Raw genomic sequence first — 17,615 nt, 5'->3', positions numbered from 1 at the left:
TACCAAGGGCCTTCTCCTAGCCAGACTCATCTAGGCAGAGGTTTGTTCAACTCCAAAGGTTATTCCAGCATCACTTCTGTGCACTTGAAGAACCAATGGCTGTAGCTACTGACTCCAGCTTCCCTCCTGTCACCTCCCTGAGCCATTGCAACCCCTCAGTCCTGCCTGTTCCCTGCCCAGTCCCTCCACAGTGCAGCAAGGAAAGGAGGCAGGCACTAAGCCTGGAAAGCAAGAGGACAAAATACACACAGCCTGGAGAGGAGGCTTACAGGACAGGCTGGGGAATGACCAAAATTAACCTGGAGTGTATCTTATAAAAAATCTAGGAACCACTAATACCTCTTTTATGGGCACTAGCATTCAGAAAATGCTTTGAATGCTGTGGTTGGGGTACAACATCTGGCTGTGTACATACGAGCAGGACCCGTTAGAAGCCAGTACATGCTACATTGGGAAAAAAAGAATGCAGGATGTGAAAAAAGCACAACTAATGGATGAAAATGATGATTTTTGCCACAGGTGTTGTGATTTTTGGATTACTTTAACAGAGGCAACTGAAAAAAGGACAACCTGCTACATTCCACAGAAACTGCAATTGAATTGGCCATGTCATGTAGGATTTGTCAACAATGGTGAAAAATTATTGTCTGCAGAAATATTCAGAGGCAAAAACCAACCTTTGGTTTGCCCAGGTCTCTTTATAGCCAGTAAAGCTCATTAAGTTACTCATGTCCATTTGCAGAACTGTTAAGGGCTTGTGAAACTCACCTTTAGGAGAGAATCTTTATCTTTTAATATTTAGAGCAGCTTCCCATATAAAGGGTCACAGGATTAGGCTTCTTGGAACTCCATCTGTTTTTCTGCAAAAGCATAAATCTTCTTGAAAAATGGAAGGGAGGCAGAAGGGGAAGAATGGGCCACCTCATTTCCCAAAATCCCTACCAGCCCTATTAAGCAAACAGTTCTAGGGGAGGGAAAAAAATCTCATTATTCAAAAACACACAGGGATTTTCCCAGATTTTGGGAAATAAGTAATTTCTGATCTGATGCTGAGGTTGTCTTGGTGCTCTGCTCAACACCACCATTGGAGGTTTACCAACTTGATCAGCAGGTTTGCTCACAATTCCTCTTCATGTGCCTTTAATCCATCATGCAATATAGGTGCTAACAGTCCAAGCATACTCTAAGACACTCCTGTGGAATTCTGTTCATTATTCTAGCTGGAAATTGAGAAGAAAGGTCAGGAAGCACCAAACTCTGTCCTGTACAATATAGAAGCCATGGGGTTGGGAAGTAGCCATGATGTGGACACAACATGTATGTCTGGAATTCTTTTAAAAGTATGCTGGAATTTGTTGAAAAATATTCCTAAGGTTTAGGGCCCAGCGGTGAGAAGATTTAGAAGAAAGTGCTGCATGCTTTTTTTTTCTGTTGTTGTATAAACAAGTATTAGTAAGTCTGGTTCTTAGTTTGTATTCATTTTGCCTCTTAGCCTTTCTCAGTCTCATCTTTTCGTAGCTTACTTTCACATCTCAAATAATCAGGCATACTTTTTCCATTTAAAAACATTAAAAAATCAAGAATTCTTTGCTTAATAGTTTTCTGTTTCATATTATCAATTATGCAAATGCATTTTGCTTTACTGAATTGCCAGGTAACAGATGAAGAGGATGATGTCACATCAGAATTCTATGAAGATTTAACTCCCCTGAGTGAAAGTGTTTCTAGCAGTAGTTCATCCACTCATAGTGGTAAACATTCTTCTGGTATCCCATTTTTATTCTCAAGAAAGACACGGGTCCAGGTTACATCGTCTTCATCCTTCAAGAAAGCTATTGAAGCCTCCTATGAAAAGGTAATTGAATGTTGCCTTCAGTTTCTTTCTTTCAGTTGATTTGTGTCTGCTTATTCCAGAACTGAGCCGACAAAGGCTACTTTCCTTATCAAGACATTGGCCTACTAGAGTTAGTCATTGAAAAAATCCTCTTCTGATACTACACCATGCTCCTGGTTGTAACATAACTTTTGTAATGCATCATGGTTTTCTGAGAAACATAGGCTTATTCTGCTTTTAAATAGCATAGATTTGGCATATGACATATTCAGTAAGCCACTTTCTTACCCTATCCTAATTATAGATTAAGAGGGCATAATACCTACCAGAAGCAAACAACTCAAAAAAATAAAGGAAGTGCACTCAAGAATGTTATACATATGCATGCACTGGGTATTAATCTACATTTTTTTTTTTATTTGGTAACTAACTTGCATATTGGAGTCTCATGTTGGAGTCTCAAACACCAAGAAGCATTTGGTCATAAAGATAATCTCAGAAATAACACACCCACAGAAAAGTTTAACAGAAGAGATAAAATTTTTCCCGTAAGATTCTGTGCCTTTAAAGCAAATTAATACTGGTAGGGTAAAAGATTATGTATTTTTATACCTTAATGGCAGTAAATGATGGGCTATTGTTTGCACTTCTGCATAGGAAAGGCCATAGGAATGAATGAAGCTAAGGCCTGTTGAAACCCAGGAGTTCAAATTACAGTGCAATTGCAGTGAAACTTGGCAAAAATATTATTCTTAACATTAAGATTTCCTATAATGGAAGTTTGCTGCAGGCCTTGCTCACTTGTCCTAATGGTTAAGCAACTTGATTGCTTGAACAGTTCATTGCTTCTAGTTTGAATGCAACTATCCTGAAGTTCCAGCTGCTGGAAACCTGCTGACTTTTATACCCATGCACACAGAGCAGGCAGCTCTCTTGTACAATTGCCAAGTTTATTTTGGGGTGAACAGTGGCTTCTTATTGTTTTAAGCCTAGACCAGAGCTAATTATGAAAATTTTAATTTTTGTTAAACTTCCAACAGAAAATTTATTTTGCGTATACGTTGGTTTTCAGCATTGTTGTCATGGAAGGTGGTGAGGCACAGGAACATGTTGCCCAGATAAGCTGTGGATGCCCCATCCCGGGGAGTGTTCAAGGCTGGGTTTGATGGGACTTTGAGCAATCTGGTCCAGTGGAAGTTGTTTCTGCCCACAGCAGTGGTGTTAAACCTAGACGGTCTTTAAGGTCCCTTCCAACCCAAACAATTACATGACTCTGTGAAATCACAGATACCCACCAAAAACTTAGTCTGATGTTGGCTAAAGATGACACGGTTTAAAATCCTTTCTCAATGAAAAGCAGGACTATTACCTTGGGTCTTCCTTGTGTTATCTACTGTATCAGACAGGAAGCCTCTCTTTTTATCTCTGTCTCCATAAATTGTATTAGTGTATGTAGGCAGATGCGTACTTGTGAATGTTTGAGAGACCTACAAGTAAATTTGCAACACTTCCTTATATAGTGAAAAAAGAAGACTATATTGACCACTTAAAAGGAGAGAGGAACTTTCCTGCACTTTGGGATGTCTCATTCAGACCTATATGTTAAAATATGTATAAATAAGATATTAATATTCTTGACTCCTCTAGTTTCTGCACTTACTTCCCTCTGAAGGTGCTAAGACTCCCCTTTTCTTATTTCTAGAATTCCAACTTTATTAGAGTCCATAAAGTAATTTCGGTTGCAAACTTCACAATGAAACAGTCAGATCTGCAGCTATCAGACGTCTTTCTAAAAGCACTTAACCAGCTGCCCCTGGAGTACAACTACGCTTTATACAGCAGAATATTTGATGAATTTGGCACTCATTACTATACCTCTGGGAAGATGGGTGGCTCCTATGATCTTCTTTACCAGTATAGCTCTGAGGAACTGCAGAACTCAGGTATGTAATCTTTAATAAGAAAATATCATTATTTGTTTAACAGCTTTTCTTATCCCTGTTTTTAGGTCTTACACGACAGAGTAAGTTCTCCAACAGCAAAAAATTCTTTAGACTTTCACAGACTCATTAATTACTCACATTGCTTTCATATAGAGAAGGAAGAAATTTTTGCTCTACACTGTATTTGAAAAGTTCAGGAGATTCCTTATTTGGTAAATGTCACTGTGTTCAGTGAAACCACTTAAGAACTTCAGACCAAGACCAGGTGCCACCAGGAAAAGTTATTCCAGTTGTTTCTATAGCATGGGACTGAGGTCTGAGAGGTATAAGGGGTAATTTTTGGGATGCAGACAATAAAGTTGATGGTTTGGATTAGAAATTACTTTAAAATTTTCCCATGACTGCTAGACTCTGAAAATGAAAATACAACACCACAAAAATGAAAGTCTAAAGTTAAAAGCTGTGACCTTTAATGCCACTGCTGTAACTTGCATGGCATGGGAGGGTAGCTGAATCATGCCTCTGTCCAACACTGTGTGTGGGGCAGCAGGTGCCTGCTGTAGTGACATCTCCAGTGGCTGGTGAGGAGCATGGGAAGCTGCTGGCTCACCTCAGTGTGGGAGCCTAGGGCATGGTGCCCACCATGTATCATGTTTGTGCTGATAAAGATGCTGCTCTGTGGTATTTCTAGGCCTGTCTATTGAGGAAGCAACAGAGTGTGTCCGAACAGAAACAACCAGGCGTGTGTTCTTCAAGAAGAAAAAGAAAGTCAGTACCAGATGCACCACAAACAGGATGACTGTGAAACATGAAGGTGAGCATGATGAGGAATGGGCCCATGTCCTGTTACTTACCCTGAGAGATACCATTTCCCTCAGCTGCCCCAGGTGACCTCTCAGCTTTGTTGAACTACAGATGCACTGTCAGAGCAGCCGGTGTTTCATCGTCTGGCTCTGATACAAGCACTGAAATCTGACTCTCATTTGCAAAAGAAATGATGATGTAGGTGTGCTATTTCTCTGCTCTGGAGTGCCATCACTGGGGATCTGGTGTCACTAGCTCTCTGGTTGGTCACAGATCTGCCAAACATTACCCTTCACCCTGGGTCCAGGGCCAGGAATGCTGAACTGAAAAATGAGCAAAGCTAGAAATTTTGTCTATGACTCAGTCCCTGATCTTCTTTAAGGGTTGCTTGGAGCTCATTGAGAAAGTTGGGCTGCAATAACACACTCCCTGACTCTCCCTTCCCCCCTTCCTCATGCCAAGCAGATATTTAGGTACCAGGGTGCCAGAAATGTGTCTCAGAAACTGCAGTAAGCTGGTGCATTTTCCATGAGAATGGCAGGAGTCCTGTTCTGCATCACTAAGGATCGGAATTTCATCACTTCCACCATCTTTTTGTCCCCAGTAGTTGATTAATATTAGTAATATTAATATTACTTGGATGTTTACAGCCAGGACTAAACCTGCCATGCTGTGCGTTCTAGAGGTATTCTCCTACCATGCTGTGTGCTCTAGAGGACACTACTGCATCCTCTGCATTTTCCACTACTGTCTACTCTCTTTTCTACTACTACTACTACTCTGGATATCCCCATGGCTCAGGTCTCAAACACTTCCATTTGAAATCTTATCACAGGCTTCTGTCATAGCAGGCAGGGATTGTTCTTCTGAGCTTTGACTTCATTTTTCCAAGGATAGTTTCAAAAAACTAATCTTAGTATATTCTTTAATATCCTCTTATACTTTTTCTTATAGTTGTGTTGTCACATATGCTGTTTTTGGAAGCCTTTGTCTGAAAATACTGTGATGAAATCATGTTTCAGGTTCCATTTTGGAGTCAGCTGAACGATCAATTTCCCTGGTGAAAGGTGGCAGGTCAGAGTATGCAGCAGCTCTGGCCTGGGAGAAAAAGGGGGCTTTTCCAGGACACACAGTCTTTAGAGACTGGCTGGAATCAACAAAGGACAATCCTGTGGTGATTGACTTTGAGGTAAGAGAAGAAAAACACTGAGATAACAAAGACTAACTGTTCTTCATAGGCCTGTGCAGATATTTTTTCCCTGTAAACAGGAATGATGATGTATGTGATATCAATGTACATAAACATGGGCATAACATAAACATACAGAACTTTTATTAGGACAACTTCTTATGCATGTTGGTTTATAAGGCACACTTGTTTTGCATTGTTCATGGAGAGTGGGACTAAGAGTAAGGGATGTGAATTACTTGCACTGGCACCAGCAGGAGCTCAGGCATAGGCAGGGGTTAGTTGCTGTGCAGAAAAACAGTGCATGGTATCATTCCCCTGTCAGGCCTATGCTGCAAAGTGTGTCACATAGCTAAACTGAAATAAAACAGCAAGATCCTCTATCTCTGTCCTGCTCCTTCAGTGCAGTGTGCTGGTGCTGCTGTGAGTGCACCGAGCTGTCCCCCTCCTCAGCTGGTGCAGCAGCTGCTCAGCAGCACTTGAGACAAAAAGCAAAACCTGACTGCATGCAGCATCCACTGAGGTCTGTCCTGCTACAGCTGCTGAACTCCTGAAGGCAGCATAAGGATGGATGTCTGACATGACAGGGACTGGATGCAAGCACACCCTACCATGTCACAGACATATTTTATGAAAATCCTTTTACCAGGATCTTTTCTCCTGAGAAGCTGGGAAGTTTCAGCTTCTCCATGTTTTGCTGCTTTGGAATGTGATTTGAAGAACTGTTTACCTAGCATGTGAAATTGTTTTTACTTGACCAATGCAGCCACCTGTGTCAGGACTGTGAGCAATCACAAGATTCCTTTCCTTTTCCCTTCCTTTCCTTTTCCCTTCCTTTCCTTTTTCCTTTCCTTTCCTTTCCTTTCCTTTCCTTTCCTTTCCTTTCCTTTCCTTTCCTTTCCTTTCCTTTCCTTTCCTTTCCTTTCCTTTCCTTTCCTTTCCTTTCCTTTCCTTTCCTTTCCTTTCCTTTCCTTTCCTTTCCTTTCCTTTCCTTTCCTTTCCTCTCCTCTCCTCTCCTCTGATAGATCCTTTCTCTCTATTCTTTTTAGCATAGTTTTAGTACAGCATTAATATAATATAATATAATATAATATAATATAATATAATATAATATAATATAATATAATATAATATAATATAATATAATATAATATAATATAATATAATATAATATAATATAATATAATATAATATAATATAATATAATATAATATAATATAATATAATATAATATATCAGCCTTCTGAAACATGGAGTCAAGATTCTCATCTCTTCCCTCGTCCTGGGGCCCTCAAACACAACCATACTACATCACACAGTGATGTGATGTGTGGTAGAGAGTGTCCTGAATTTTAGGATCTAGTATCCTACTTGGTTGATTCTTCCCTGGCTCATAGAGTCCTAAACTGGGGAGACAAAAGGACAGGGCCCCTGTCCTGTTACTTACCCTGAGAGATATCACTTCCCTCAGCTGCCCCAGGTGACCTCTCAGCTTTGTTGAACTACAGATGCACTGTCAGAGCAGCCAGCGTTTCATTGTGTGGCTCTGATACAAGCACTGAAATCAGGATAACATATATGTACAGCACTGCCGTGCTCCTCTAAAACATCCCTAATTCCTGTGTGATACATCTTTGTATGTAGCCTCTAGCTCCTTTAGGAAGCTCTGGCTGCCCCAGTGAGGGCCCTGCTGCGTTGCGGTTCCTGCTGTGAAAAACGCCAATCACTTGTTTTTTGAAATTTTAAAATTTAATAGTAGTAAAATGGTTAGAAAAATAGTAATATAATTAGAATAATAAAATTTGAACATTGGAGATTAAGACAATATGAGACAATAAAGACAAAGAGATACGGACGTCCGGGTACCTTTTTCTGGGCAACACAAGCCCGAAAAAGGACGCCCGTTAACAGAGGATTAACCCTTAAAAACAATCGCCTGTTGCATATTCATACATCTCATCCATGATGCATAAATTCCATTCAACCACAGTGTTCTGTCTGGTCACTGTCAACTTCTTCCTCTTAATCCTCATGCCATCTTCCTGTCTGAGTGAGGTGAGAAGAAGTTAGTTTTCTGCTGATAAGGGAGCAATAGATTTCCTTTTTCTGAAAGATTTAGGTGTCCTGTGAGGACATCCTAAATGTCCTCATTACATCCAACCGGTGAGGGTCCCTCATTCCTTTCTAAAAGAAAACATTCCACATACATAGGTCCTATTTTAACTACAAAAGCTACCTTTTTGCTATGAAACCACATTTACCATAGTATTAAAATGTTAATACACTACTACTCAGTACAAGTGTATATAGTATGTGTATAGTAAATTAATGCGTATAGTAAGAATCTGCGTAGAGCCATATAATGCGCACTTTTCACGCTGCTGACGGGCCAGCTCTCTGCCAGGTGTCCCCCATCGTGGATCTGGTGCGGAACGTGCCGTGCGCGGTGACCAAGCGCCGCCACCTGCGGCGGGCGCTGCGGGAGCAGGCGGGCGGGCGGGCGGCGTGCCGCTGCGCGCCGTGCCCCGGCGGCGGCCGCGCCGTGCTCTCGGGCACCCGCTGCCTCTGCCTGTGCCCGCCCGGCGCCTCCGGCCCCGACTGCGCCGTGCGGGCTCCGGGACCCGCTGCAGGTACGTCCGGCCGCGGCTTTCCGCTGTCGCTTTGTCCGGGTTCATCTGCCTTAACCTGCCCTTGCTAAAGCCGCAGCGCTTCTTACACTTTCTATCACATTCTTATAGTGATGCCCAAAACACATAAGGATAAATGTAGAGATTGCAAATAAAAAAAAAAAATCAAACTGAAGAGCCATGATTCCAAGGACAGTGTAAGACGTGGTAAAATATTCCTCACCTACATAATTAAGGTAATTTGAAACGAGCTATTCAGCAATAAGGGTGAAGCTGAGATCAAAGATAACTGATGTGAAAAATTGAGAAACCCATTGCTTAGCTTTCCCTATAGCCCATTATGCTTAAGATTAAATGGCTAATGAACAGAAAAATTGTGGATTACAGTTTAGAAGGAAAACTCAGCTGTCATAAGGAGAGAGAACATAATCGTCATTCTGGAAGATTTAAAGAGCAATTTGATGCAAAAACATTTTTGAATAAATTTAAACTAGTGCCATACCTAAGGGAAACAAAGGAGACATGATATATGTTTATATTCCCCAGTCAAAAGGGAACATAAGTTAAAGTCACTCAGTCACTCAGTTCTCATTATCTGACCCTGATGGAGCAATATTTTGGAAGGAAAAAACAACTGAAGACAGAGATGGATACAGAAAGTCTATTGCATGCAGAAAAGAAAGGGTGTGTAAGGAAAAAAATTATGCATGTTTCATGGTGATACAGGTAATAGATGCCAGAGGTTAAGAGAAAACAGTAATAGTTTTAATGTAACTGGCATAAGATGTAGATTTGGGGTTTAGACATGGTGTTAGAACTCAGATTTAGTTGAAAACTCATTAAATAATGACCTAAGAAACTTGTCAGTACCATGAAAATCTGTGAGTGCAGTAAAAGTGTAAAATATGCTGCTTCTGAATTTTAATGTTACTTGCAGCCAAAAATAGGAAGGTAAATGAATTTTTTGGTTTTATGAAGCAGCTGGAATTTAACTGGACAGCATTTGGAAAACTTGACTCTCTAGATGCAATCTATTCCCTTAATCTTAACAGCATTAATTTTTCTGAAAATGGCTATTATGAATTTACCATCATCCCTCTCATGTTTGGCCTTAAAAGAAATATATTGTATTGGTCTGCCAATAAAATATGGTGTCTCTTTTATTCCTTGCAGTTGCTGTTGATGGCCAATGGGGTTGCTGGTCTGAATGGAGTCCATGTGATGCTTCCTTCAAAAAAAGAAGGACCCGGGAATGCAATAACCCCTCCCCAATGAATGGTGGGAAGCCATGTGAAGGGGAGCAGGAAGAAGAGGAGGACTGTTATGTCTCCATGTTCACAGACAGGTAAGAAGATCAAAAGATCTCCTTAGTCATGGGATGGTTAAGGAGCGCTCCAGAGTGGCTCTGTGACTACCAAGGAGAAATAGCAGACAGCTTTGCCCTTTGAATTTCGTTGGTGGAGCATAGAAAAGGCAAACTCTGAAAATCTCTGCAATTTGCTTCACATTTGCATTTATTAATGTTTTATTCCTAGAAAATTTCTGATTAGTTGAATACTAAAGTATGCCTGTAGATCTTGTATGCTGCTTTGCGTGGCTTCTTTTCCAAAGCCAAGGAAAAATCTTTTCCTCCTCTTTATTGGAAGTTTTCTATTTTTTTCCCTATCCTCTCTTTTCTTGGAGATGTAGATCTGAACTCAGTCACAGAGAGAGTTTGGATGAAGCTACCAAGTTTCTCATATTTCCACTTCAAGTACGCCTGATGTACCTTTTTAGCATGGTTTCAACTTCAAATCCTAACCTCAAACTGGCTCCATTTTTTTATATCTTCAAGCCCAAGGCTTCAGGTTTTTTTCCTTGCCAGAATGAATAGGAGAGGATTACAAGCAGTGGGCTCCACAGTTCTTTGTTACTCAGTTAGACACCATGAGAGACCAGCCACCTTTAACCACTGCCTGGGGGCAACAGAATTACATGGATGATTTAGAGACTTCCTAATAGGTTGTTCTTTGATGACTCTTTTACTTGCTGTACAAAAATATTTAATTAATTATGTTGATAGATGTATTTAGTGCTTTTTACTGCTCTCATGCTCTCCCCCCTATCAACCTGCAGTTTTGTCCACCATCTTTTATTTAACAGAATAAAATTATAGGGGGAGGATGACAGGACACACTTGCAACTCTCCTGACATTCTGCCATTGTTACTTGGTGACATGAATGCTTAAGATACAGCCTTACAGCAAATTATCACTTTTCAGAGGTGCTCCTTGTATAAATGATGATGAAGCCACAAGAGAAGAGAATGTCTTGATTGGTGAACCTGAGTCTGGATGTTCTAGGCCAGAACCACCAGAACACAGCTTTATCAGGGTGAGCATGAAAAATTACACAGAAGCAAAGTGTAGTAGTTGCAGAGGCTGGAAATTTTGCAGCTTCTCTGCTGTATGTGCCTGATATCCAATCTAGCTACCATGCTAGTGGAAGTGCTGTGTTCAAGGAATGCTGCAGGGCTCTAGCCCACCACACTACACCAGCAGCTGAAGCAAAGTCAAGGTAAAATTCATTTCAAGTGGTCCTTGAATCCTTGTTTGGTAACCATGACACCAGTTACTGCAACTGGAAAAAGTTATCATTATATTGGTGAGTGGATGACTCATATTTCAGAGTAGGAAATGCATGCATTCATTACATCTTATCAAGATTTCGCTATTGTTTCCTTTGACAATGCCCAGTCTCGTTACCATAGATCCTTGCAGAGCTTTTTGATGTGGGTTTCTTAAATTTTTTTTTTTTTTTTTTTTTTTTTTTTCCAGAATGAAAAGAACCAGTATGCTGTTGGGGAGGAAGTTGAAATTGCTTGTGTGAGTGGGCATAGCCTCATTGGCTATCAATACCTTCGGTGTCTGCCAGATCAAACCTGGACACAGCAACATATTGAGTGCCAACGTAAGAAAGACAAAATGAACAAAATGCACAGCAACAAAATAGAAGGGGAAGAAAACATATAAAAAAGATTCTAATAAAGGTCTTTTAGAAATGAATCTCTAACATATCTGAAAAGATAGCATTTTAAGAAGGTATTTCATGTAGACGTGGCAAAAACATCGTGAGTCACTACATCACTCCCCTTTCAATTCAGAAGTGTTGCTATTATGTGCTTTGTAAGGAAATTGTAATATGCAGTGCATTAGAAAATCCTCAGATGGATGCTGTGAGATCCGTCTCTTTTCTACTTTTAAATAGCTTTAACAAAAGGACTCACCTTTTGTTTTCAGACGTACATAGGTATCTTTAGGTTGATACAGTTATGAAGAAAAAATCATTCCTACAGAAATTTGTCTGCTATCTTTTATATTAAATGGATGATGTGTTTCTAACCATGACCTCCCGGGCTGCCTTGAAAATCTCTGCTATAAATCAGTGCCTTGAAGGATTTATAGGTCAGTTAAGAATTAAGGAATAGAATCGGTCTGTGTTTGCTAACAAGAGAGATTTCAATAGTTTTCTAAAACTTGGTGTATTTTAATTGACTTAGTCTTCATTTTAACAAAAAGAAGAATCTGAATATATTTATAAGGTTTCTATTGCCATTGACTTTCTTCCACTTACAAAAGGCAAAATTAAAAAAATGCTGTTAAATGCCATTCTTACTATTTTTAAATAGCAAAATTAAATTACTTATATTGGCATACATTTGAAACGTTTTGTCATTATTTAGTTATTACTTGAAAAATATTTTAAAGACTATGACAGTACACTGAAAATTTCTAGACTTAATTAGGTTAATTTTTTATTGGTTTTGAATGTCAGACAAATGTTCAGTATTACTGAGTGTCTTTATATGGTTCTTCAGATAAAGCATTATCACTTTCTGTAAATATCCACAGAGCATTAAACCAACAAGAATTATGCTTTTTTTTATTGTTTGTTACAGCCTCAGTATGCCTCAGGCCACCAATATCTGACAGTGTCACAATTTCCCCATTTAAGCAACAGTACAACATTGGTGAAACAATGAAGCTGAGCTGCCAAGCTGGGTTTATAATCACTGGTCACACAAAGTATACCTGTGGGAAAGACCTGTCCTGGATACCTCCTATTTTGAGGTCTATTACATGTGAAAAAGGTTAGTATGCCTGCAGATAGTTACTGTTTCCATATTGCTGGTATTAACAGTACTGTCTATTTCAGCTAGGTAGAACTAGAAGGCCGATGACTGGGTTTAAGACATATAGCAGCTGTTCATTAATTTTAGTTTTTCTTTGTCTCCCCCATGGTGACAGAATTTCAGCTCTAAACTTCTGCATTAAGTTCAGAATTTTTGGATGAAATGTACTGTAAACTTTAATAATGAAATTGAGACACTGCAACTGTTTGCTTAAAATCAAAACCAAATCAAACTAAACCCCAACTGCATTAACGAGGCTTTGTGAAAGCAATGTAGGAAAATGCATTCTATTGAAACTTTAGCTGTTCCTGTTAATTTCCAGTGATTTTTACAAAGACTGATGAAAATACTTCTGGCATGCCAACGAGGGAGCTTTTGAAAAACTTAGGACAAAGGGAAATGAATCCATTTTAGCTTTTATGGTGGGAGTATAAGATATTTCTGTTCTCTCCTTACTAGTTACGGTAGTTCTCACTTGTTGTTTCAGATGTGTTAACCCAAATTAGAGGTATTTGCAGTCCAGGACAAAAACAGGTTGGATCACAGTGTGTTTGTATGTCTCCAGAAGAAGATTGTGGGTAAGTGCTGTAATTAGAAATCAAAGTTTCTCTAATGATAGACCAAGAGGCCATTGTGACACTGAACAGGAAGAGCAGGAAAAGACAACTGCAAATCAAGACTACTCTCTCTTCAGATATTAGCTAGCTGTTCCTCTGTATTCAAATTACAGTCCTGTTTGTAGCCTATAAATAAAAAATTACAGAATAACAGAATGGGTTAGGTTGTAGGGATCCCCAGTGATCTCCTGGCTCAACCTCCCTGGTCAAGCGGAGCCATCCCAGACCACATAGCACAAGATTGTGTCCAGGTGGTTCTTGGGTGTTTCCACTGAGGGAGACTCCACGACCTCTCTATGCAAACTGTTCCATCCACAACAATCCACTTCTTCCTCCTGTTCAGGTGGAATTTCCTGTGCACCTCTCACTGCCCATTGCCTCTTGTCCCATTGCTCAGCAGCACCGAGCAGAGCCCTGTCCCTGCTCTGACCCCTCCCTGCAGACACTGAGACACTGATGAAGTCCCCCTCAGTTGTCTCTTCTCAAGGGTGAACAGGGACAGCTTCCACAGTTTTTTTTCTCATAATAGATATACTCCAGTCCCTTGATCATCTTTGTAACCCTCCACTAGATCCACTCCAGGTGTTCCATGCCTCTGTTGTGCTGAGGAGCCCAGTGGAAATTTCACATCCTTGTGGAGGTAACAGCCTCTCCTTTTTCCTGTACAGACACATGTCCTTCACCTCCCAAAGGCTGGACAGGACCAAAGCTTCCCCATCTCACAGCACTTGTTTTCTCAGGTCCAGGTCCTGCAATAGCTAGGGCAGCCTGAGGTCTTTAGGTGAATCTCCAGCTGGCCATGGCTTTGCTGTGTTTCATTTGATGCTGATGTACTGTTTAAAAGTATGGACTTGTTCCATAGCCTGCTAAAATAATTTTTCTTTTCTTTCTTTGGGCAGCCACTACTCAGAAGACATCTGTGTGCTACATGCTGTTTCTGAACAGAATGTGACCAAGCCCAGCTGTCAGTACTCAGCTGAAATGTGCCTTGGAGTGCAGTCATTTCATTTCTTGCATGCTGGCCCTTGCCATGGTAATTCCAACCTGGACTGGGCTATTGAGAGGGCAAAGCTCTCTACAAATAGCTTGAAGAAAGTGCCCTGTGGCTATGACACCTGCTACGACTGGGAGGATTGCCAAGGTATGACTTCTGAATGGTGAGATTCAGCCATTCCTTTGGATCTAAAAGTAAAATGCACTGACTTTCACTGCTCCAAGAACAGGATTTACAGACATCGTGGTCCCTCTGGGCACACAGAGTGTGAAAGCGTTGTCAGCCATGTGTCCCTGCTACCTAGGGTTACACTTAGTTATGTGCCTTTTCCCTTTACTCACAACTAGTGTAGTGTTGTTACTTGCCATTAGAAAGGCACAAGAGGAACTTTGAAATTGAGAGAACTTTTTCAGGAGAGCTAACATTTGAATCTGTAATCACAAAAATGTAGTTGGTAATATTTTCACCCATTCCTTGTAAGGCTACTAGCTCCTAGTTTGTACTTCAGGAATTAATTTGGGCCACACCCTCCATAACATATAATTAAATTGTGAAATTAAATGATGATACTACTTCAAAAGCAAGACTGGTGCCATCAGCCTTAATGGGATGTTAATGGTAAAATTTGCAAATACACATATGCGAAAATTGTGTCTATCAAGAGTTTTAATGAACTAGCTAAGCTGGTAAAAAATCCTAAGAGGATTATTTTCTAAACAATATTGTTCAGCTTGGCTATTTACTGTGTAACCAGGTGATAAGAGCAGTAGGTTTTTCTGTAAATGTCTGAGGTGCTGACTGCTCTGCTCATATCAAGTGTTTGCCAGGTAAAGGCTGAGTGACAGACACGCTCACTCCGTTCCTTGCTGGCAGAGACAAATATGATTCTTATCACATCTGGTCTCCTTAATGATAAATAAAGCAACAGCAGTGTGCAGCAATCCTAAGCCTCTGTTTTGAAGATGCAAGATTTCTGCAGCAGAGAATTTGAAGTAAATATGGCTGTAAAATCATTGCATGACCTGTTGTCCCTTGTGGGCTCAAGCAGAGGGCATGACCAGGTGTGTCCATCAATGGACATGCTCTGGTGGAACCTCTAGGTACCAAGTGCTCCTGAGGAAAGGTGGTAATTTTTTTAATTGCTTATTCCAGAGCCTCTAAGAAGCCTAGTTCTGCTTCTACTGTGCAAGTGTCTTCAAGCTGGATCTTGTGCCAGCACTTCAGTGTTTTTCTCTCAAAAGCCTACAGAGGAGCTCTGTTCAGAAAAATAAGAGAAAGGGGAAAAAAATATATTAAATAAGATTAGTTGTCAGTGTGGTTCTCAAGAGATTAGAACTGGACTCTTTACCATCTCCACAGAAGTCCACTTTTCCTGAGTGTGCACAAACATTTAGGAAATTAATGTTTTGTTTTTCCTGAAAGTGAGTAGTTGATGTCAACACAGGGACAGAACATACTGCAGAGAAGATACTGCAGTACCATGAAAGAAGCTAAATGCAGGAAAACATGCATTTTTCATGTTTTAAAAAACTGAAGGCAGAAACTCTGCCTAGGGAATTTCTGGGAAAGAATATAAAGAGTCAGAACCTGATTAGATCAGAAATGGGTAATGAAATAACCGGCAGGACTGAGCTTTACCACAGGCCAGCAGTAGGTAGCTTAGTATTCATAAAGAGAGCTTTAATGAAATAGGAGCTGACACAATATGGACCTTAAGACTCCATTTCATAGCAAGATTGTGTTCAAGGATAATTGGGAAAAGAAAGTCAACTTAATGTATCTTTGTTTAGAAGAAAAGTCAGGGAAAGCCAGTGGATAAAAGTAGTTAGATCAATTCTGCTTTTGTATGGGCCATTGCTGAAAAAACCTCTTATTTAAAGCTGATTATGCCTCTATACCTAATATCCAGCCATCTAGTGAATGCACTACAGGCTTTTTGTAACTAATATATCACAAACATCCACTAGTGTTTTTCCCTGTTGGACTTTGAAATGCCATCAGAGTATAAAATCTCATTTTAGTCATCACATTTGCTGCTATATTTCCACACATTCATTCCCAGAGCCGCAGACCCAGTGCTCCTGCCTGATGCCTTACCAGTGCCCCAAAGGAGAGATCCGCCCTCACTGCATCCAAATGGAGATGACGGGGAGGAGGAGGACAGTCAGTCATTGCATGCTGGCAGCCATGAAGTGTGCTGGCATCAAACTGCAGGTGCTGGAGCAGGGGAGCTGCCTACCATAACCCGTTTGCTCTCTGCACACACCGTGATCACTGCATCAAATGCAAACTAAGCCACCCACGGAAAAGCTTGGTTATGAAATGATAAATGTATCAAAACAAAAGGATGAGAGAAAAAGTCCAGCTTGTTAAACAGCTTTCTGGGAGACGAGTGACAGTGACTTTTTTCTGTCTGAAAATTACCTGGGCTCGGGGGTATAAAGGGCAACTTGTCATTGCTGACACCTCTGGGAATGTGCAGAGGAAGGGAGGGGAACAAATGTAAATGGAAAAAAAAAATATTGCCTTTGGTCTCCCCTAGATCTGGATGAGACTTTTCCTTTCCTCAGCCATTTGTTGCTTTGTCCTTGTGCTTGTGACTGCTGTTCACTCTTGTCTCACTGGCTGAGTACCTGCTGTATCACATAGGCAAACAGAACAAGCACTTCAGTACCACTTCTGACATCAAATGGGGAAGGGGTAGCAAGAAGCTTCCTGCAGAACAAATGGAAGGAGCAATACCAAAATGATGTGATTTTAATTGGAGTAGCTGAAGGGAAAAGGTGTTTGCTTTCTGTGTTTGTTCACTGGGTTTCAGATTTAGGCAGAAAGCCTGAAGCATAAGGCTAGCAGAATTTCTATAGTACCTCTCAACGTGAATTAAGAATGTTTGTACTTTAAATATAAAATAAACATTAATGAACAATGCACTGGGCAGAGTCCTACTTCAATATGTGATTCGACTTGGAGTGTTTGTATTTGGAGTCTGCAGAAATACATCACAATCAGATTCCTTGCATATACCTGCATCAGCATCAATCCTGAGAGCAGTTGTATGGGGCACCTCAGCCCAGCCATGGTCCAAGCCCCCAGCATTCCTTGGTCACAAATCATTAGTTCTGAGCAGTTGCAACTATAATTTTCTCTTCAGCACTCAGAATTTCACAAATCTGAGTATAAATCTGCCTTCTAAGAAGGGTGAAACAGAACGCCACTTCTTCCTTTACCAACAAACATCAGAACAATGACAATCAGGGAAAAAGCCCCACAGATTCATAGAAAAGAATCATAGAATTTGCTGAGCTGGAAAGGACTCATATGGATCATCAAAGTCCAGCTGGCCCTGCACAGGACACCCAAGGATCACACCATATGCCTGAGACCATTGTCAAAATGCTTCTTGGACTTAGACAGATCCTGTGACCACTGCCCTGGG

General features: G+C 40.6%; 1 protein-coding gene across 5 annotated transcripts in view; it reads left to right on the top strand.

Moving 5' to 3' along the window:
- Positions 1-17,109, top strand: part of C6 (complement C6) — a 30,121-nt gene extending 13,012 nt beyond the window's left edge. For all 5 annotated transcript variants that reach the window (XM_064404182.1, XM_064404180.1, XM_064404183.1 and 2 more), the window contains 12 exons: positions 1,655-1,855; positions 3,537-3,777; positions 4,469-4,591; positions 5,604-5,770; positions 8,175-8,400; positions 9,571-9,742; positions 10,659-10,770; positions 11,214-11,346; positions 12,335-12,526; positions 13,056-13,146; positions 14,085-14,326; positions 16,242-17,109. In XM_064404182.1, the coding sequence (XP_064260252.1) occupies positions 1,655-1,855; positions 3,537-3,777; positions 4,469-4,591; positions 5,604-5,770; positions 8,175-8,400; positions 9,571-9,742; positions 10,659-10,770; positions 11,214-11,346; positions 12,335-12,526; positions 13,056-13,146; positions 14,085-14,326; positions 16,242-16,423 (2,082 nt within the window). In that variant the 3' untranslated portion in view covers positions 16,424-17,109. The remainder of the gene's footprint in view (positions 1-1,654; positions 1,856-3,536; positions 3,778-4,468; positions 4,592-5,603; positions 5,771-8,174; positions 8,401-9,570; positions 9,743-10,658; positions 10,771-11,213; positions 11,347-12,334; positions 12,527-13,055; positions 13,147-14,084; positions 14,327-16,241) is intronic.
- Positions 17,110-17,615: the final 506 nt, after the last annotated feature.

Source organism: Passer domesticus, chromosome Z, assembly GCF_036417665.1.
Source record: "Passer domesticus isolate bPasDom1 chromosome Z, bPasDom1.hap1, whole genome shotgun sequence".
NCBI lineage: Eukaryota > Metazoa > Chordata > Aves > Passeriformes > Passeridae > Passer > Passer domesticus.
The sequence above is the reverse complement of the archived record's forward strand: the minus strand, read 5'-3'. Positions and strand labels throughout refer to the sequence as shown.